Genomic DNA, 21383 nt, shown 5'->3' with positions numbered 1-21383 from the left:
GCACGTTTTTCGCCTAAAGAAAAAGGGGAGAGGTTACGTTTAGAAGATGTGTGGGGTCTAATGTTTTCATTTTCCTGATGGGGTAAGGTATTCATGAGTTGAAGTTAATGAGAGGAAATTGATCTGTCCATTGAGAGATCTGTGCTGGACTGCAATAATAGATCTTTGTCACAGTTTGTGATTTGTCAGAAATCTATGTACATCTATGAGTTCTTGGTCTGTGTGAGATATTTTCCTTGAGGTTGAATTTCATGGAAATTGAAGTATTTTAGAAAGGGTTTCAGAAAGCTGAATGACTTCTGCTTATAGGGGATGGATGGAGAAGTATTTAACTACCAGTTTACAGGATATGGCGATAAATTGATTTATTTTTAAAAGTTAACCTATTTGGTCAATTACAGCATGTCAAAAAAGTTGTTAGTTTTGCAGGTTTATTGTAAAAGAATGGTTTACTTAGGAAAGTCCTGTACTAGGACTTAGCGTAGCGTTCCTTACAAAGCAGATATGGGTTGGAAATGGCTGTATTTAAGTGGATCTGGTGGGGATGGAGTTAATTTTCTGCAGAGCAGCCTGTGTTTTGGTGCTATGTGCTTCGAATTTGTGGCTAAAACAGCTTTGATAAGACACTCTTTTTTTGGCTACTGCTGAGCAGTGCTTGCACAGCTGACCAAGGGGATATTTCCAGTGCTGCATCGTGTCATGCTCAGCAGTAAACCGAAAGGTGGCGGCGAGCTTCTGGCAGGTAGCCACGAAGCCACTGCTTGGAGACGAGCTGGGTATCAGTCTGCTTGGGGGAGGTGGTGAGCGAGTGCCATTTGCGTCACTTTTGTTTTCTTCCCTCTCTTTTCACTTACTAAACTGTCATTATCTAGCTCTGTGATTTTCTTGCTTTCACTCTTTCTGTTTTCTCCCCGGTACCACTGGGAGGGGGAAATGAACAGGCTGTGTGGTGCTTAGCTGCTGGCTGGGATCAACCCACCGGTTTCCTGCAACAGAAAACAAACCTGTTGTTAGCAGAATGCCCATATAAATGCAGGTCCTTGTCCTCTTCTCCCCATTTATAAATCTCTGAAATGGTTTATTTTGCTGATTGAATTTCTATTAAAAAGTATTTCCATAGGCAGGTGTTGAACAGCCACAATTATTTTATCTGTCCTTACCATTAATTATGCAAACACGTTACAGATTGGGCTTTTGTGGTTACATACATATTCCACAGTCTGAACCAACATGGCTGGGTAGTTAATGGCTAAGAGTGATAAACAGATGCAGCCTAGGTCAAATTTTTGTGGAACATGTATGACCATAGCATTTGGCTTATCCTGTTTCTAGTAATTAATGACCAACAGACACAAAACAATTGAACTGTCCCAAAATTTCCGTGAGCATGGTTTTTGCATGTACTAGCATTCTTATCTTCTTTCGTAAGAGGGGGCACGTACAAACTGGAATGCAATCTTCGTTCCTTAGTTGTTCGGTCAGGGCATGTTAACCAGACCTAAAATAAGGTAAGAGGGCTTCAGCTTACCCTCAAAATTTCCCCACAAAGATATTCTGATTGTTGCATTTGAAAGATATCTCTAGGCAAGGGTGAAAGTGACAAAAGATGTGCTGAATCATTTTAGGAGTTTGTCTCCTGCACAAGAATGGGGATTCCCAGGGTCTCGGTGGATAGTGATAAAGCTGTGAAGTAGCAGGCTTCTGGTGCTAATGCTGTCCATGAAGGTTAGCTGGAGGTTGGCCCCAGGGAGAGAAGAAGAGACTCGCTTTGCTGTTCAGATCCATTGGGAAGCATAATTATTTCTAAATTAATCACTGAGAAAGGTTTAGCAATTATAGAAAACTATCAGGGAATTGAGAAACCCGAACAGTTAGTTGTCCAACTTTACATGGCCTCCTTTGATTTTTATTTTTTTAATTATTATTTTTCACCTTCAGCTAAAATATCTTTAAAATATGACGAGGTTAATGTTTTGATCATATTTATTGTCTAATAGTGAATCAATTGATAGTTTGTGGTGTTTCTTAAGTTTCTTGCTACTTCATTTACAGCTTTCTAAGACTCCTGTTGTTAGCCAGGTGTCATATGTGAACAGCTTGGAACATCTCCTGAAGGAGAAAGAAGAATCTAAAAGGTTTGTTTTTTAAAGCTGCTTTGAAAACTTTGGCATGGAATTGTGGATGCTTAGATTTACCTTTTCTGCCCAAAGTGATAGGGTTTGGGTAGCAGCACGCTAAGCTTTGTCTGCTGATACCGCTAACATACATCTGATGGAACCTACCAGCGCAGCTTAACTCTGAAAGCTGAGTGATAGGCTCCTTGCAAGCAATAATGAGTAGTTTGTGATTAATCTGTCTACCCCACAAGAGCTGGACTAAATTTACTAATGCTGTTGTTGCAGGTCACTGAGCCAGCTAACAGCTGCTAGTCGGGCATGAAATAAGAGTATTTATGTAGACTGACTGTGCTAGTTCCTTCAAAGTCATTTGTAGCTCAGTTTTGGTTTTCCAAAGTTGTGTAGACTGTCAGTATCCAAGTAGTTACACAATTCAGAACTAATACATGCTCTTGGAAGAGTTCTTTCAGGTAAAAAGTGTAATGTGGTATGTGTACTAATGGCAATTAGCTGTGAGTATATTCTTTTTTCTTAAAGAATCTGACCCTAGTAACAATTGAGCTGACTGACAATAAAGTAGTGAATGCTTCTATAACTGCTACTATTTAACAAATAGAATACTAGTATTAAGCTTTAAAAAAAAAAAAAAAATCTAGGAGATAGAAAGTTTTGTGCAACTGCAAAAAAATTGTGTCAGCAGCTGGTTTGAGCGTCTTTGTCTCTGACAAGCTAGTGATTGAATGTGCAGTTGGAAATTCATCAGGCAGTGGGAAGCATCAACTTTGTATCTTGGACTAGCAAGATGCTTGTTTCTTTGCACAGATACAATGTCTTGCATGCTTTTTCCCAGCTTAGTGGGCTATTGGCCCCTGGGTTCGGGAGCTTGAATTTTGGTTCCCTCTGTTATAGATACTACACCGTGATGATATGTTTCCCTGTTATTGTTATTTCAGATTAGATGAACTAGAAAAACGGTTACAAGAAAACATACAAGAAAAGGAAACTGATTCTTCAGATAGAGAAGATGAGAATGTCACTGGAGATGAAGACCTCTCAGAAGAACACAGGTCCTTCCTATTCTAAAACCAATTAAACCTAGTTCTTCACTTAGTTTTCCTAGCCTTTTTTTTTCTAATCTGTCTCTCATTCCATCAGTTGCTGCTAATGTGTCTAGTGCGAACCATTTTGTCTTTTAGGGTTGGGTGGATTTTCTTAGGTGTTACTGTATTATAACCTAACTCTGCTTTCATATGTAGCTGATGTGTTCGTCATCTGAAAATGACTGTCTCAAACAGCACGTGGCCTCTCCTTGAAATTCATAAAAGTAATTTTGAATTTTGTAGGGCATTTATAAAGAGATTTTCAGTAACAGCTTGTGCCATACCCGACTACCACCCTGGAGAAGACATATTTGATTTAACAGTCTCTGGGAAAATCTTCAATCAACATGACCTCGACTTGAGGAATTTTTATTTCATCCCTCAAAATCCTATAGAAAAACTCCTCCTTAGGTAAGACTGTCCTCTTCACTCTGTGTTTACCTGTAGGTTTTTCATAAGTGCTAAAAGTTTTTTAAGATAAAATAGTGTCTTTGCATACAAATGAACTTTATCTTAGTAATAAAGCAAGACGATCTTCCTGGAATTCTGCTTTCCAGATTCACTTTATAGAACAGTGAACAGTTACTTGAACCTTCCTTCTTTACTCCTCAAATTTTTGAAAAAACATCTTAAATGAGGCATCAGGAGAAGGAAAAGAAGTGTCCTGACCTCTTCCGTATTTATACTGCGTTGGGCTGTTGCTGACAATCTGACAGATTTATGGAAGATGAGTGCAGAACTGAAATATTATGATGAACAAAAGCTTAAATATCCCAGATAGATGGTCACAAAAGTCCTCTTTCTAATGTTGTGTTATGTCTGCTGAAAACCTTCTGTGTTGAATGAGCCTGGGATTTAGGATTCCACATAATCAGGATTGCAGGAAGTTATGGTTTACGGCATCTGTTAGATGCAGTCACCAAGCTAAAAGTGTTTATAGACACACAGACACAACCGTTACGTAACTGGTGGAGATTTGTGGTCTGTATTTATGAGGCTGTCAGGCTACAGATAGATGGACAATTTCTTTTCTAATCCACAAGTGCAAATCCTAAAAGTAATTCCACTGATTTCAGTTGATATTTTACTCTGAACTGGCATGAGTGAAACCGAGGGAATAGACAGAACCTTAAAAGATTCTGTCTGTAAACATTTGTATTTGCTGTTGTGGCTGTGAGGAGGTGGGTGCTTTCTCCTTGTCTCCTGAGCAAGTCAGGTTTGTGATACGCTCCTCTGGCTTCAGGCCTCTTTATTAATATGTGAAGGTCACGGGGATGTAAGCTTTAAGAAGTATCTTGTAAATCAGTGACTGGAGGAATGAGAGTTAAATGAATTGTCCCTTGCAAAATGCAGTTATGATTTAATTGCTTTGGTGTTCTGAAACCATCCAGCTGGCACATATTGGCTGTCCGGCTGACACATGGATGTCTTCCTAGCTGCTTCGTTGGGTAGATGGGTGGGATATGGAGAAGCTAGGAGACAGGTCTCATAACAGAACTACCTATTATAGTAGATACTGAGAACAGAGGAGCCTAAACAGGGATACGTGGTAAATTGAGAATCATTAATTCAGCTGCTTATGGCACACATTACTTGCTAAGGAAGATTTCAACTGAAAGAACTTTCTACTAAATCTTACAGATTTTATGTTCTTCCAACAGCTACTTTCTGCACCTCACAGACTTGCCTAGCAAGATGAGACCATTTGATTTTATTTGCTTTGTTTTACCTCTAGATTATTTGAAAGATTCTTCCAAAAAATGAGATAATTCAAAAAATCTGAAATGTTTTTTCTCTTTTCCTGCAGAAGAGTTTGTAAAGGTCATTGTCAGTAACAAAAATAATAAAATATGGTATCTTATTCACTGATCTGACAGAGCCCATCAGCCCATCTGTGTAGACAGGAATAATGATTCATAATACAATAGTGTAAATCCATGTTTGTTTGAAGCTGTTTTCCTCTAACAATACAAATACTTCCAAATCATATAGTATGGCATTGTAGACGAAAAAAAAGTTGTTCTAAATTTAGTTTTTTAAAAATTTTTGTCAAGAATAGGGTTTAATTACTGTAGTATTTTATAGTAGGTAAAAGTATATCATCTGTTTTGGATGTTCAGGTCTTTGTTTGCTGTTGGTGATGATCTGAGGGGTGGGGAATTTCTTAATGGTGAAACTTAATTGTGAAACTGTTGATTCAACCACTAATGGATTTTTCTCCTTTTTTCCCCCCACCCCATCTTTGTCTTACAGTTCCAACGTAACACAGCAGCTTTTTCTAGCTCTTCATGGTTTTCTAAGTTCTGCTTACAGCTGTAGCTTGTGTCCCACACCAATTCTGAAGTGGCTTTTCTGGGTAAGACCACGCTGTTCTGCAGTTACACTCTGTCAGATAGAATATTCTTCCTGGAAGCCAGCTGTTGCAGAAATAATCGGTACCAGTCTGTGAATCTGTTGCATTTGTTTAGCAATTCTTAGAGTTCTGATTTGTTCTCCAGTCTGGAATACTTTGACTGTCACTAGGAATAAAACGCTTTCTGAGTGACTGTAAAGCTTCCTGTCCATCTTCATAGATGGTATTTCATCTGAAAAGGGCTCTGCACATGCTAGGTGAGAAGATATTTTGGGATGTTAATAGTGTGGGACAAATCAAAAGCAATTATTTATCTATTTCCTTCCACACGAAAAAAATAAGTACACGCTGTAGTATGTACTTTATAAATCTAAATACCTGCATTATCAGAATTTTTATTCTGACAAAGTCGATGTGCATTATGGCTCAGGGGGGAAAAAAAAGTAGAGATGCTGTCTAAGGAAATGTTGTGGCTGTCTTCTTTCTAGATGTCTGTGCCAGTACCCAAGTCCCAAGGGAATGTGCATTGTTCTGTTACTCAGAAAAAATACCCACTTCCTATCTTCATTCCATTATTACTTACCGCTTTCTAACTGTGCCTGAAATGAAGAATAAAGCTGGACTGCCTGCAGAATTGCAGCCTGGGTCTGTCAATTCCCTTTCTGCTTTTGCCAAAAGGAAGACATTTTTGTTTTCCATCTCTTTCTCTCCCGCTAGGAAAGTACTGCCTTCCACTCTTATACGAGCTCTGGCGTTCTTTTGATAAGGTGGAAGTGTGAGCCAGTTCAGTTTGCCCACAGAGCACAAAACTGTCCAGCACTTGTGGGAGAAGAAGAGGAGGTTTTGCTGGCCTGGTGAAATGCTAGGGAGCGTGACGTGCATTTCATAGTCATATTTTTGTAGTTAACAATTGACTGTTTTGGTGTAGTCTTGCCCGTGTTCTACTTACCTGCGACTGGAAAAGGTTGAGGTCAACTCTCAGTTGCCCTCACTTCTCATTAAGGAGTTCAGTCTGATCACGAATACAAATGGGTTCCAAAAGGACAGCTGATACTTCCATTCCGCTAATCCTCAGTACCTTCTTAAGAACAGACAGATTCAACATGGGGTTGCAGTTTTTCAGACACTGTGAATAATTACTTTAAAAGCATTCACAGAATGTGTGTACTGCTTGAAATCATAATAGTCTGTTCTCCATGATGTGCTATGCGTTGGTATTCATTTTCTGTTACAGCTTTTTTTAAAACTTTAATGAAGAGTTGTGGCTTTTTTTCTTTTTTTAAAGAAAAATGTTGTCATCTTGCAACTTGATGTTTGACTCATAGCACTTTTCTTTCCTCCACAGATGATGTCTGTTCATCCTGGCTATTGTGTTTCCTCACAGATTTTAAACAGATTGATTGAAATAACACTAAAAAATGGTGAGTATTTGAGGGATGGAAGACTGACCATCTGAACAAAGGTATTTCCCTTCCATTAAGTATAGAAAGGTGTTGGGAAGGAAGGAAAAAGCCCTGGCTCTGTTCTGTGATTCTGGCATGAATTTAAGTTCTTCTAGCCTTTGTGCATTAAGTAACAGGAGTTGGTCTTCACTGAGTTTGTGCAAGCTGTACCACAGGGAGTGATCCTGGCATATACTTGCAAATCTGTGCCTCCAGCACAGAACCTTGTAAACACGCTTCTGTTCTTTCACAAATGGAATTGACCTGAGGAGAAGCCCGGTCTGCTCAAGTTTACTCTCCATCTTTCTCTTCAGTAGATGCAGACATTCATTTCATAAACTAAGACCTACAAGATGGCTTTCACGCAGTTATACTCAGTATGTAGCAGTGCGTAGTTTTTTTTCCAAATAAATGGCAAAAGGGAAAAGAGCTATACACTTGCATGTAAACATTTACAAGGGTCTGGTTCAGCCTACACTGTTGCTTGTTTCTTGTGCATTTTGCCTTTCTTCATCTGTACTCTGAACTTCTTCAGTACCAGTTGTTTTGGATGTTCTCAGTGTCCTCATTCAGATCCATCAAAGTCACTATTTAAATTAACAGTTAACATCATTAAAGTAATCAAGTTCGCTTGACATTCTTGGGCAGTTCTATTGAAATTGTTCTGCGTATTTTAAATCTTGTTTGAAACAGGACTGTGAGCTGATATGAGAGGAAATGTAGCCTCCCTCTCTAAGGAACCTGCTTTGGCAGGGGGGTTGAATCTCTTGAGGTCCCTTCCAACCCCTACAATTCTGTGATTCTATGATTTTTTGCTTTGTTGACATTAAGCTCGTTTCAGAATGAACAATTCAAGCTGATCAATGAGCATTCAAAGAATTAAGAACTGGGAGAGATCTTAGCCCATCTCTGACCTATGTATCTACCTTAAGCAGGATCAAATAGGCTACAGTTACTCCTTAAAAGTTTGTCTAACTACAAAATTTCAAATTGTGGAGTCTCCAAAACTGTTCTGAGATGTTCTGTTCTGGTACTTAACTAAGGATGCTTTATTTAAAAGAAACAACAAAAAACACATGAATTGAATGTTGAGATCTGAACCTGCAGTGTCTTGAGTGCTACTGTTTTATTATATTTGCCTTTTTTGTTCTTAAAGAATTAACCCTGAGAGAAGTGATCCAATTCAAAATTCTAGAGACTTCTGCCATTGTTTGGAAAACGCTGCATCGAGTTTGATGTCACCTTGCTAGTTTGTATCCTATACAGAATCCTCTGTACAGTTTGCAGATGTTCAGATGTGTCGTGATACAAATCAGCTTTTTGCAATGAGCATTTTTGCTTACCTCAATCAGTGAATTCCTTGTATTCTGCACTTCTGTTCTAGAAACCTTCCCTGTCTTAAATCTTATTTAGCTCCACTTTCAGTCCCATTATAACACGCTCTTACCTCTACCTACACAGAACAGCAATTTATCTGTTCTCTTAAAGTAAATCTTGCCTTCTTGCTTATTCTACTGTATGTGATGAGAGACAGCTGTGAGAGAAAATGGGTGGAATCTTAAAGTAATTTACCTGTTACATAGGCGAGTTGTTTCTTCAGTGTAAAATACTGCGTAAGACTACCCCTCACACTATAGTTCTGAAAATAACGGCAATTCTTCTGAGATTAGAGCTGGCAGAATTGATGCAAACAGCTGAATGCATTTGCTTTCCTGGAAAGGAACTAACATTAAGAACTAAATTTAAACTAATCCATTCCATACCTTTTACTTGTAGCTTCCATCTGTGATGAACAGTCTAAACCCTGGATACCTTCACTAGCTGATGTGTCAACTGTTTTTGTCAATATGGGTGTTACATTTGCATTTCTCTTTCCATTGGAGCATCTGCAGCCCAACTTTAATGAGTGTGATGTTTTGTAAGTATTTTCATTTTGACAGCTATTGCTTAGATCCTGTGTAAGCAAGTCTTGTGTTTAGAATGTAGAATCAGGTGGTTTTTCTTTATTTTCCCCTATTCCATCTCTTTACATTCTAAACTTAGGTATTCATAAGAGTAAATAAGCCAGAGTTTAAAACAGTTTCTGTAAAGAAAGGATTCAGCAAATCAGATTATTGTTCTTTGTCCTACAACTGTCTAATGGGTATTTACATGAATTGTTGCCTAAATAGCTGGGCAGAATTGTAAGTAATTGGTTATAAGTTTTAAGACGTGTGCTCTGTAGCTGGGGATAGTTCTGATTTGAAGGTGTTTAAGCCATGCTGTTTTTTCCTTCGGTTTGATGCAAATAAGCCTTTGTGGGCTTTTAAGTTGTTGATTGCTCAGATTAGTATCTCTTTCATTAGGAGTCAGATGCAAGGAACAGTGAGCAAACGGCAACCAAGAGGATCTCTCTCCTCTGGCAGTCCAGCCTTCACCAGTCTACCGGAAAACAATCTAATTAATGTAATCAAGGTGAGAAAACTCCAGTTACTATGCAAGGGTGTTTGTTTGTTAATTTTATTCTTTTGTGTTTTAGCAAAAAAAAAAAAAAATGGTGCCTTAATCTAGCCCTGGGCTTGTTTTTTGAGTAGGTGTTGTGGTGGGCTTTCAGCTCCACATTCAGCAGAGATTGTTGCAGGCTTGTTGCAAACTTCAGTTTCCTTTCTCCCTGACTTCCGTTGGCTTCTCTCAGTTCCTGATGCCTCCCTTTTCCAGGATGGCTCTCTATCAGGCTTCTTTGCTCCCTCATATAAAAGAAGAGCGTCAGTGTGCTCCAGTGGGAGGGGGAGCTGGTATTGGCTGTTATGTTTTATGCTGCCTCTGTGTTAGTGCAGCTCACAGAGGCTTGTGGTCAGTCCCTGTGCAGCAGGAGGTGAATGAGATGAGAGCTCGTGGAGGGCAGGTGGAGCCGTGACTGCCTCTTTTGTGGAAGTGAGCTGTTAATCCATGCTGCGTCCTGTGAAACCATGGGCTGGTCACACTTCCCGGGCTTGTTCTGTGATTAAACGCTTTATGAAAATACTGCCTCTGTAACTGGTTTACAAGTTCCTTGTGGAAATATTTGAACCCTCCTAACAATGCCTCTTCAGAGATTTGTCATGATCATGTAAATGATGATCGTATATAATCACGCAGTTCAAGAGGGAAGCACATGTAGCATCTCCTCTAGAGACAGACTTACATGTCTCTTGATTCATTTGTGTTTCCTTTTAAAAATACACATCCCGTACTGTAAGTAATCCATGTGATGATAATTGGGCGGGGAAAAATCTCTTGATTGTTTTCAGTATTGCTTGTATAGTTAGAAAGTCTGTCAGTCTTCTGTTTAGTTAGAATAGGATTAACGGTGCAGTGTAGAAAGATCTTTCGTACTCTAATGTCCAGGGATTATTGTCATTGTTCAAAAGTATTTAAATGTTTGTAAGATGAGCCTCCAGTAGGTGTTTTTTAAAAAAAAAAAAATAAAAAATGCAGACAGTTACTCGGGGAGCTAGTAGTTTTCCTGTATTTATTGCAAGAACAATTTGTTACCTGAAGTGCATTTTAAAGTGAGGGTGGAAAACTTAAGTTCTCATCACACTTCATTAGAAGCTAAACCAATTTCAGATTTTAATGCTTTTTATTTCTTTTAAAGTTTCTAGATTTCTGTACAACGGTAGTCGAAGGTGGATATACAGACCAAGAAATATTGCTGCTGCTTCTATTGCTATTCAAAATAAGCTTGGAGAAACAGCTAAAGCAAGTTCCTTTGATAGATTTTCAGTGCCTTTTCATAAAGCTTCTGATAAGTATAAAAGACTGGGATACAAAGGTAACTTCATAATTCATTTTCTAGTGCTAGATTTATGAAACTGCAGCTTAATTTTCAAGAAATCTATTTTGAAGTTTTTTTTCCTTTACATAGCAGAAAAATACTGCTTGTAGATGTACTATGTAGGTGTCTGAGATTTAGGAGGGGGCTGGGTGTACTGAGAGAGTGTCTGCCTAAAAACATTACGCTTGCCTGTCCCCTTCTGCAAGGGGATTGTTGTATTGAACTTGCAGCAATTGTGTTAACTATAGATTGTTTAAAATGGCTATTTGAAAGAATAAAAGAAATGATTGCACTAAGCTGATGAAATGTCAGGAAAGGCAACCTGATCTCAGCTACCCTACTGTAAAATAGTATTTAGGAGACATAGCTACAGCTGCAGTGCGGAAATATCTTTATGCACATCATCTATTGCTAGCCCAATTCCTTTTAACATCTGTGTTGTGTGTTTCTTGGTAGCAGATGTGTATTCCTTTGCAAATAAAACAAATGTCCAATGTCCCCATTATTTAGTAAATTGGGTGATTTTTTTTAAATTGTTTTTGTTCTTTTAAAGATGCCTGAGCTGTGTCTGGCAGTGAGTGAACTCTCCAGTCAGCACCATAATCTTCTGTGGCTGGTTCAGCTGGTCCCTAGCTGGATAATACGTGGACGGTAATGACACACTAACAGCTAATTTATTTGTATAAGCCCAGAGCCTGATAAATGCAATAGGTGTTAACATTGCTTTTGTGTTTTTTTGCATTATGTTTTTTTGTGGGGGAGGAGGGAGATACTTTGAAAAACCACCGCCACCACAAATATTTGGGTTTTATCATACGTTACAGATGTGTGTGCATGTCATTGTGTATATGTAGTTTCTTAATCACCTCTGTGGTGGAAAAGGGTTATTTTACATTTTATACATAGTTTTCTGGGCTATGAACTTTCTGGTACCCTGTAGTAAATAAAGGCATAACTTCTAACATCTATCACCTACTCTAATCTTTGGCCGAATGATCAAAAATTAAATGTTCTTTAGGTGATTAATATATGATTTTATGTCAGTCTGTCAAGTGTTCTGCATCTTTGAAATAAATAAAAAAATGTATCTGAGAGAGGAGAATGATTTTGGCCTTTGATTTCAGGCTTGGAGGCAAGCTTCTAGCAATGTTTGCTTGTCCACAAGAAAAGCTGTAATGAGACAAGGATACTTGTACCTTTACTGGTTTAATAGCACCTATCTTCAGTAAATCCAGTTGAATAGCTGTGAGCAAGTCTGTGTCTAGGGAAACCATGCACAGCCTCACTATACGTTGTCGAAACTGTGGGTTTGAGACGTTCTCTGGGAAAGAAATAAAAAACAAACTTGTTTTTTCAGGGAAGTAAGAAGACGCCTTAGCCTAGTGATAATTGGAAAGCTTCTTAATAAAAAGCATATAAGAATACCTGATGACAGCGACAAGCAGGTACTGACTGCATGTTTTGCATGTGTATAATTTTGAAAGTTTTAGAAAACTTGTGTATTTTGTGTTTGGTCATTCTTTAAAAGGAAAATAGGCTTACAGTATGAAAACAATCACTAATTTTTATTTTAGTGTTAGAAGTATATTTGTACATGTGTGTAACCTTTATGTTCTGCAGCTTGTAAGTGTAATATTGCTTAAGTGCCTAAACATTAATTTTGGACATTGGAGAGAAGTTTATGCTTCTTTGTTGTCTTTTTATATTTATGTAGAATCACTCTATGAAAACAAGGGGTTAATGAGGCAACATACAAATGCTTTAGTTTGCAAATAGTCAAGGATTACCCAAAGTGTGAAATAATCATTTTAATTAAGAGCCCCTTTTATAGATGTTCTTGTGTTAATGGACATGTGATATGGTAGTGGCACTGTTTAAAATTTTCCATTGCCAGTGAACCAGTCCAATCTGTTAATGCATGTGTCTGTAGATGTGTCTTCTGCATCAGTATCTGGTGTACATGAAACCTTCTAATCTACTAGAGAAGATGAGAACAGATGAGCAGCAGAATGTCAGTGAAGACCACCTTCATACAGAACTAGAACAGGAGGTATATAGCTGATAGTATATTTTTGTTTGTCTTTTTTATGCATCTTCTGCAATTTTGAAAATGAATCTTTTCTTATAAACCAGTTTTAGAAAAACTTCCACTCATCTTAGAATTCAGTATTGGTTTGGTTATTTGAGTCTACCATGTAATCTCTTAGCAAGTATTTTGATCTGGATGTAGATGATAGGAAAACAAAGTCAACTGCTGAGTTTAATTTTCAGTAATTGAAACCACAGAAAGCTTTGTGGGTCACTTGGGTAACTTAAAACAGCGTAGTACTGTTTTAAACTGTTTCTAATATATGAATGTGTTGTTTCATATTATTTATTTAGGTAAATGTGTAGATGTACCTATTCATTTATTTGGCTGTTGGAGGATGCCAGTACAGTCATGATACTGAATCATTAAAGCAAAGATAATGCTGTAGCTAAAGATTGTGCTTTGACTGCTGAAGCTCTGTTGGTTTCTCTACAGGTATACTACCTAGTCTACATCCTCCTTCATCTAGTCAGTGAAGCTAGCTTCTTTGACACTGTAAATTCCAATCAAAGGGTAAGTAACTACAGTGGCTAGATCTTTTAAAATCTAAAGACGAATTATTATGCACTTTTGGTCCATTCTGGTAAGGTGACAGAAGATCACCAGAGGATAACTGCACTGGGAGAAACTTGTTCTGAGGCAAAGTAAATGCAGAAGAGCTCTTCCTTGCAGTTACTGCAGAGAAAGAAACCTCTCCTGCATTTTTGCAAGTGGAATTATGTCAAAACACAAGTCTGTCGATCAGCAGACGTTGTCTTTCACAGAGTAACTGGAGATTAACTCAACACAGATCCTCAGAACTCTGGTGATCCTATGAACTACTTAAGTAAAGCTGAAACTTTAATCTAGAAGAAAACCATTTTGAAAATATCCAGTAAAATATGCTCAAACACATTGTGTTTTTCTGTGCTGGAGTGCAACCATCAGCAAGGGAGGGCTAGGACTGTATCTCTTCTGTTCTACGTAGCCATAGTTCCCTCGTGCTGCGAGATGTGAACATCTGTTAAGTAATACCTTCTGTTTAGCCTCTTGGTAATCTTACTGAGATTTCTGCGAACATTTGCTGTGAGTTGCTTGCTGCAAGATGTTTGTGTAAATCTTCTGTTCTATAGAACCACTCCTGGCTTTTAAGAAATGTGGTATGTGAAGCCTTGAAGAGGGAGGTAAAGCAGTAATATTTGCTTCTTTTTCACAGAATCACAGAATGGTTTAGGTTGGAAGGGACCTCTGGGGGTTCAAGCAGGGCCACCTAGAGCAGGTTGGCCAGCACCATGGCCAGACAGCTTTTTGAGTATCTCTGAGGGAAACTCCACAGCCTCTCTGACCAATGTGTTTGAGCACTAAGTCACCTTTGTAGTAAAGAAGCGTTTTCCTGCTGTTCAGATGAAACCTCCAGATCTAGAATACTAACCAGTGTTCTCAGGCCCCTCTTCCTTCCAAGGCCTTATCCCGTGGGACTTTTCCAAGCAGATGCTTGAAGAGGCCAAAGTCTGCTCTCTTGGAGCTCTCAGGGTTGTGAGCTTACGTTTCACCTTCACCCCTGCCCTCGGGATCCTGAACTCTTTGTGGTCACTGCAGCCAAGGCTGCTTTTACCTTCACATGCCCAACAAGCCCCTTGTTGGTGGTGAGCATGAGGTCTAGCAGAGCACCTCTCCTTGTTGCTGTCTGTATTATTACTTGGAGGAGGAAGTTATCAGTGCAATACAGGAGACTCCTGGTTTATGTCTTGCTGTGTTCTCTCTCTAACTGATATTGGGGTGGTTGAAGTCCCCCATGCGGACCAAGGCCTTTTGAATGTTAGGCTGCTCTTCTCTGTCTGTAGAGGGCCTCATCTGCCGCTTCTTGCTGCCTAGGTGCCCTGTAACAGACACCCACTACAATGTTGCCTTTACGGGTCTTCTGTTTAATTCTAACCCGGTAAAGAGTGTCAGTGGGCTCCTCATCCATCCCCAGGCAGAGCTCCATGCAAGCAAGCTGCTTTCTCACATACAGGACAACACACCCTCCTCATCTTCCCAGCCTATCTTCCCTAAAGAGCCTGGGGCTCAACAGTCTCAGTTGCCTACTCAATTGCAAAAAGATTATCACAGACTGCAAAGTGAAGCAAAAACATCTTTGGTAAAAAAAAAAAAAAAGAAAATAGTTATATTGCAATGATCTCTTTGAGATGTGTCTTTTACAACTGCTTTCTGAAGATCTATGGGGAATTTGATTAAAACACAAACCCATGCACAACACTGGTGTCTCTGAATTTCTTGATGAAGAAAGAGCCTGATATTCACGGTGTGTGGCTGAATGGCACTGTATATAAATCTTGTGCAGGCTAGACTGGGTATAAAATCAGTATTATTATTTCAGCTCTAGTCTTCTTCCAGTTGGATGGGGTGAATTGCCGTGGTCTTGAGACACCAGTAAATGTTTATAAGTAGAATTTCAGCATGTTTCACCTACAGAGTGGAGCTGTTTTGCAGCAGGTTAGTGAGGGATTAAGTATGAGAATTTTATCATGAGATTCACAGAATATCAAAGATCTTGGGAGCTGTTATTAGGAGATTATGAAGTTGCAAAAAAGACCATCAGAAGTTTAGAGATCAGTGCATACACACTGCGTACGTTTTTACCTGTTCAGCCAATTCCTGCAGACTGCAAAAGGAAATTACTTGAGTTATTAATGAAAAGGTTATTTTTAGCTGTTTTAGCTCCAGAACTTTTTTCGTTGGTAAAAGGCCTGAATGGCACTGTTCTTGCTGCTTTGGGAACGGAAAGGACTTATAAATTAGCTAGTAGGAACTTTAAAATTTTTGATATATAGCTGTGCTCTGATAAAATTTTGAAACTACTTTTTTTTCTCTTAAGATCTTAAACTTGTCTCATGAGGTGCATATCAACAGCTGATACAGGATCTTCAGATCTTGTTTTTTTTTCTCCATTTCTTTATATTTTGGAGAAAACTTCAGATTGAAGCATGTAATTGTTACGTTGAAATAGTACTTGAAGCAAGTTTTTAGTTTCAACATGGAATATTAAAATAGCTGTTCATTTTTGTCTTTATTTAGCAACACTTACTGAAGCTCTGTGGTGCCTTAGATAAGCACATAAAATGTGATATTAGGGAAGATGCAAGGCTGTTTTATCGAACTAAGGTAAGACAATCTGCTTTCGTTGGTTTTTTTGTTTGGTTTGAGTTGTGTGGGTTTTTTTTTTTGCGTTTTTACCTCATCCCAACCCTGGAATTTCTAAGCTTTCCTCATGGATTTCTTTTCCTGGTTTCTCTGTCTGAATCACATCTGTACTCATACATAAATACATGTCTGTTTTAATACACTGAAAATACTCTTTTTGCTAACTACAGGACTAAGAGCTCTTAAGATGCGAGCTTGTTGCCTTTTAGCTAGTTATCTCAACTTTCAGACCCACAGAGTCACTCCTTTTCTTTTTCATGGCAGTCCTTGTTAGTTGACAGGAAGCAATCTTCTGCTTTTAAGCCATCTTCTGCTTTTAAAAGCAGAAGCTACATACAGTGTGGGACACAGTACAGAAAAACTAGCCTGACCATCTTGCACGTCTCTTATTTTCAAAATAATGACTTAGTTAAAATTAGTTGTTAAAAATGTTGTGGGTTTAAGCCAACACTGTATGTGATGTAGCATCAAGCTTGGATAATTGCCTTTCATTTGCTTTGTGGTACGTAGCTTGCTAATGTTAGTCCTAATTCTGTGACTTTCATGATCTGCCTCCTGTCATAGCAAGCCAAATGGGATCACCTCAACTTTGAAAAGCCTTGGCTTTACCAGCCTTAAATCAAACACTTGTATATTTGTGCATTCTTAACTCTCAGTAAGACTTTTCCTTTTTTATTCAGCAAGATCAGTACAGCATGGATCCTTTTAACAAGTTACAGAATCTTGGCTTGAATTTTTGAGTATCAGACCCCTGTCTGTTTTGTTTCTATTGCACTTGCCCTGGGAGATAAAAATGTTATTTGCTTTTTCCCTTTCACTACTTCTGTTGTGATACTGCAGTAACTGCCAGAAGGCACCACTGTGACGATTTTACACAGTATGTGAAGCAAATCTCAACTCTGAATACCTGGTATTTAACACCTGTGTTTGATTGGTTATGGGGGAAAAAAAATGTATAAGGAATTCGGATTCAGACAGTGCTGCATAGTTGGCTTTCGTGATTGCCGTGGCAGGCACCTTTTCTCCTTAAAAGCAATCAGACTTGTGTAACAAAGCTAACTTACCCAAGGGCAGAGATGGGTATTTGGAGGCCAGAGGCTTGCATGTTGATGCCAAACACTTAACATTTTAAATCGTCTTCCTGTAATGAGCTTTTGTGGAGCAGATAATTTTGGATTCAAAATCCCAGATTATAGGGATCTTGTTGGAGTTGAGGTGGCGATGCTCTGTATGCCTGTTGTAAACTGTTCCCTCCCGATAATCCTTGGGTGTTTTTTTTTTTTTTGGAGGGGAGTGGGTAGTTTTCTTTTTTTTTTTTTTAAATACAAGTGGCTAAACTAATCTGAATTTGCAGGTAAAAGACTTGGTTGCTAGGATATATGGCAAATGGCAAGATATGATACAAACCACTCTGCCTGCTCAGGTATTGTAATGAAAACTTTTTTTTAATTTCTTTTCATATTGCAGAGTGCATTAAATTCATTCTTTACCATTTGAAAATAGCATATTGATTTTTAAAGGATTTCTTTTCCTCCTTAAATTGCGTGGCTGTTGAGTACACTTAGGTGTATTAGGATAGTCCTTAGTTAAAACTCTTATTTTGCTGGCTGCGGTAAAACCAAGATTCCATCTTTACCCTTAAAAGTGCTGTTCTCATAAATGGCTTACGCAATAACCTGAATTGCTAATACTGAGTCAAGTTGCAGGGCTTGTCTCTGATTACAGTCATTAGTGGATGCTTTGGAAAGGACTGAGTGGGGCAGGAATGCTGTGATGCACTTCCTGCTATTGTCTGGCACTTTGTCACTTGGAGACTGCTCGAATCCAGGGCTCTACGCACATGTGTTTAACAGCTCTTGATTAACAGCCCCCCACTGCCCCCTGCCTCGAAAGTGTCTAATTTCGTGCAATGAGTAGGAAAACCCTCTCGTGCTCTGTGAACGGATGCAGTAGCAAGTAATTTCAGGATTAGTCTTTCATTAATACTTGTCTTCGCAATAACTTGCTGACCTTGGTGGAATAGGTGGATGACTTCTTCTAATACCCAGAGTTCAGCTCTGTTCTTGTGTTTCTTTCTTAAGGTGCTGAGGTCCCCTCTTGGAATACAAAGTTACCTTTGAAAATAAATACAAAAATTGTTCAACTTTCCAGCAATCTAGTGCATTTCTAGGAAGTTTAAATTACACATATATGCTTAGTATTGTTTTCAGTTTAAAAATGTGTAATCAAACATTTATCTGTAAAGAATAATAATCACTCAAAGCAATTCACAAAAAAAGACATCATTTGTAGTGTCTCAAGTTTCCTGTTACAGGGAGGGAGGGGAATTAGAGGGTAGACATGGTTACAGAGGTACTTAGCAGTTGATGAAAGTTATTAAAGATGCAGTCCTTCCAGATTTGTTTCTTTCAGAGGCAGTTGGGTTTGATTCACATGTGGGGAAACTGGAAAGTGTTTCCAAATTAAAATAAGCAAATAAAGAAGAGAGTAGGCAACTGCTTAGCTCAAGGTCACCACGCTGGATTGTGAGTCCTTACAAATTTGAGTCGTTTTCTATTTTGTTTTTACTCTTTAGGGAAAACTGCATGACTTCTGGGAGCCAGATTCGTGAGAGCTTGCCTAGTTCAGGGAAATAACAGAAAAATACCTGAAACCAAGGAAGATGCAGAATGAATGGAGCTTCAACTTGGTTGGAACACAAGGAACCAGTCCCCTGAATTAGAACTTGATTTTGATTCAGGCCAGCGTTAAAACACAGTGATTCAATTTGATTATCGTTGCTTTTACTACAAATATGGTACTTCAGAAAAATTGAAGTGGGTAAACTGAAAAAGTAGCTATTTCTATAGCCCTGTCTGGATTGCCCAGATGTATTTTATCATATTGAAAGCTGAGGGAAGTTTCTCATTTTCATTGCTAATCACAAGACGTTTTTGAAAACAGTATGCATCAGTTTTCTTGCCAGCACACACCTGTAAGCATTGCTTTAGGATGTCTGAGAAAGAACTGCCCCGTGATGTGAAATGTGAGTTGAGAAACAGTATTAGACCTCCCGTGTTGTGGGCAGGTGGGGAAGCTCAGTTTCACTACGAGCTGAATAGCAGAGTTGCCTGCGCGTGTTAATCTGCAAAGCAAGAATTGGTATGACCAGCCGGTTTCTCTAAATAATACAAAATACAGCAGTCACATGTGAACAAGTGACTATCTCATTCACCTGAGGGTGGAGACAGAGCTGAAGAGTGGCTGTACCCGAACAACCTGTGGACACTTCTTTGCTCTGTGGTTGTCTTTTATCAAATAAGAGAATAGGATTTGTTATTACAGTGATGCGTTCATTTTAACTTCCTCAGGCACTGATTTATGTATGCAGTGTATGTGACTGCACAGAAAGAAAGAGATTCTCCAAGACCATATTGTAAATGAGATCTTAATACACGAGTACTATTGTTGTATTCCTCTTTAAGAAACTTATCTGGTTTCAGTGCTTTCTCTAAACAGAGAAAATAACTATTTCTGAAATACCAAGTCAATGGAAATTAGAGCAATGAGCGTTTGGCCCATGCATGTAGAAATAACTGTGAAAGCTGTATGAGATCTGAATTCCTTTGTGCAAAGTCTTGCAGCATACGCAGCGTGTGCTCAGAGCTCCCTGAACTTTGTGAAATACCCGAGAGGTAATCTCCTTTTGTGCTTTCTGTGTAAATGCCATCATTTAAACACTGTTGTGTTTGTGGGGTGTGTGTGTGTGTATGAACAGAAATGTAAGGTATTGGGTAAAAGCACTGAGTGAGAGTCCCTTAACAACCGAAATTTTTAATAATTACATGTGTGTTTTATAATACTGTTTCCTTTTAATTTTTATAGATTACCTTGTCTTGTATGATAGACTTGCTACGACTTTACAAAAATGTAAAATAAGGCTCAAATTCAAACAAAAAATACAGATTTAAGTATGTTACATGTTAAGGAACTGCTCTAGATTGGACACAACCTAGAGGAAAGGTATTTTATTTGCAAATCTTATTCAATGTTCTGTCTTTCATTTCAAATGTTACTGAGTTAGCCTAAGTCTGCAGCTGTACCCTTCACAGGATAATCATCTTAACAACAAGAAGAGTTACGTGTATAACATTATTCAGGGGAGAAGAAAAATCCCCTTTTTTAATCTCAACATGTTGTTTAAGAATTGGATGAGTCTACCTCAAAGGGTATCTTTGACAACAGAACTGTTTTAGGCTTAAAAAAATGGTGTGATGGTATACAATGCCATCCTCTGCTCTGCTCATCTTTTGTGGTGTGTCTGCCTTCCCTCTGGTAGCGTTTGCTCACTATGTTGAATATATTGTATGTGATTTTATTAATGTGTATACTTTTTCTCACTAATGTTGTATAAAGTTTTTAAAAGTACAGAATATGTTTCCTGTATGTAACGTGTATATATTTTCTTACCATGTAAAGTTGACTTTGCAGTCCTGTATATTTTGAAGAAGGAAAGGGTTGGAGTCTAGATCGACACCTCTTTTGTACTGCAGTTCAGAACACATTGAAACTGCTGTGCTTTTTTTCCCATACAAAATAACCACTTTGATATGTACCTATATTTAACAGACTAATGGAAAATAAAACCAGACGTGGTTTTCTAATTAAATGTCTCTGCACAAAATGGGTATGCATCAACTGTGTTCCACAAAGAAATGGCTGCAGGTCCTATTTTGGTCTTACTGCAGGCATTGTAGGTTCACAGCTGATTAGCTTACTATAAATGGAGAAAGTCCTGAAGTAGTTCTTAGCTCAGCCAGTTCTGTGTTTTCATGCTTAATGTCTGTGTATACGTTCTGGCATTTCTCCTCTCTCCCCCATCCCCCTTTGTCTGGACTTGCTTCCATCTGTCTTGTAGCTGAGTAATAATCCCCCAGTTGCTGAAGTCTAGACGTTGGCTGAATTGGAGCTCACCGGCGTCCCTACAGAGATGATCCCAAAGCATCGCTGCAGAGTCTTAAAGGGACTGCTGAGCTGAGTGCTGCTTCAGGACTGGCAGTGAAATAGCAAACCTGCTGCCGTTTTGTGTTTTGCTGACTCATTTACTGGCCCCCAGCCAGAAGTTACACACGTTGGAAAAGGCTGTTTGCACAGTAAATGTCTTAACTGCTTTGGTTGTCTTCAGATAAGCATTTTTGCACTGAGTTTTATCTTGATATTATGTTGGTTGTATTAAGAACCATGTTATCTCATTTCATGGATAATTAGGTGCACTTTATTGCAGTAATCACAGACAAAAAATTAAAGGCTGCCTATAAAATATA

The 21383-nt window shown here is 38.6% G+C and overlaps 1 protein-coding gene across 3 annotated transcripts in view; it reads left to right on the top strand.

Annotated features, from left to right (window-relative positions):
• SLF2 (SMC5-SMC6 complex localization factor 2) overlaps window positions 1-21381 on the top strand; it is a 46099-nt gene extending 24718 nt beyond the window's left edge. For all 3 annotated transcript variants that reach the window (XM_083844639.1, XM_083844638.1, XM_083844637.1), the window contains 15 exons: window positions 2053-2135; window positions 3071-3184; window positions 3461-3628; window positions 5471-5573; window positions 6916-6991; window positions 8789-8930; window positions 9358-9466; window positions 10629-10805; window positions 11362-11459; window positions 12166-12253; window positions 12739-12858; window positions 13333-13410; window positions 15955-16041; window positions 17435-17503; window positions 18656-21381. In XM_083844639.1, the coding sequence (XP_083700765.1) occupies window positions 2053-2135; window positions 3071-3184; window positions 3461-3628; window positions 5471-5573; window positions 6916-6991; window positions 8789-8930; window positions 9358-9466; window positions 10629-10805; window positions 11362-11459; window positions 12166-12253; window positions 12739-12858; window positions 13333-13410; window positions 15955-16041; window positions 17435-17503; window positions 18656-18691 (1548 nt within the window). In that variant the 3' untranslated portion in view covers window positions 18692-21381. The remainder of the gene's footprint in view (window positions 1-2052; window positions 2136-3070; window positions 3185-3460; window positions 3629-5470; window positions 5574-6915; window positions 6992-8788; window positions 8931-9357; window positions 9467-10628; window positions 10806-11361; window positions 11460-12165; window positions 12254-12738; window positions 12859-13332; window positions 13411-15954; window positions 16042-17434; window positions 17504-18655) is intronic.
• Window positions 21382-21383: the final 2 nt, after the last annotated feature.

This window comes from Anser anser, assembly GCF_964211835.1.
Source record: "Anser anser genome assembly, chromosome: 7".
In the NCBI taxonomy this organism is placed as follows: Eukaryota; Metazoa; Chordata; class Aves; order Anseriformes; family Anatidae; genus Anser; species Anser anser.
Note: the sequence above shows the minus strand (reverse complement) of the source record. Positions and strands in the feature narration are given on the sequence as shown.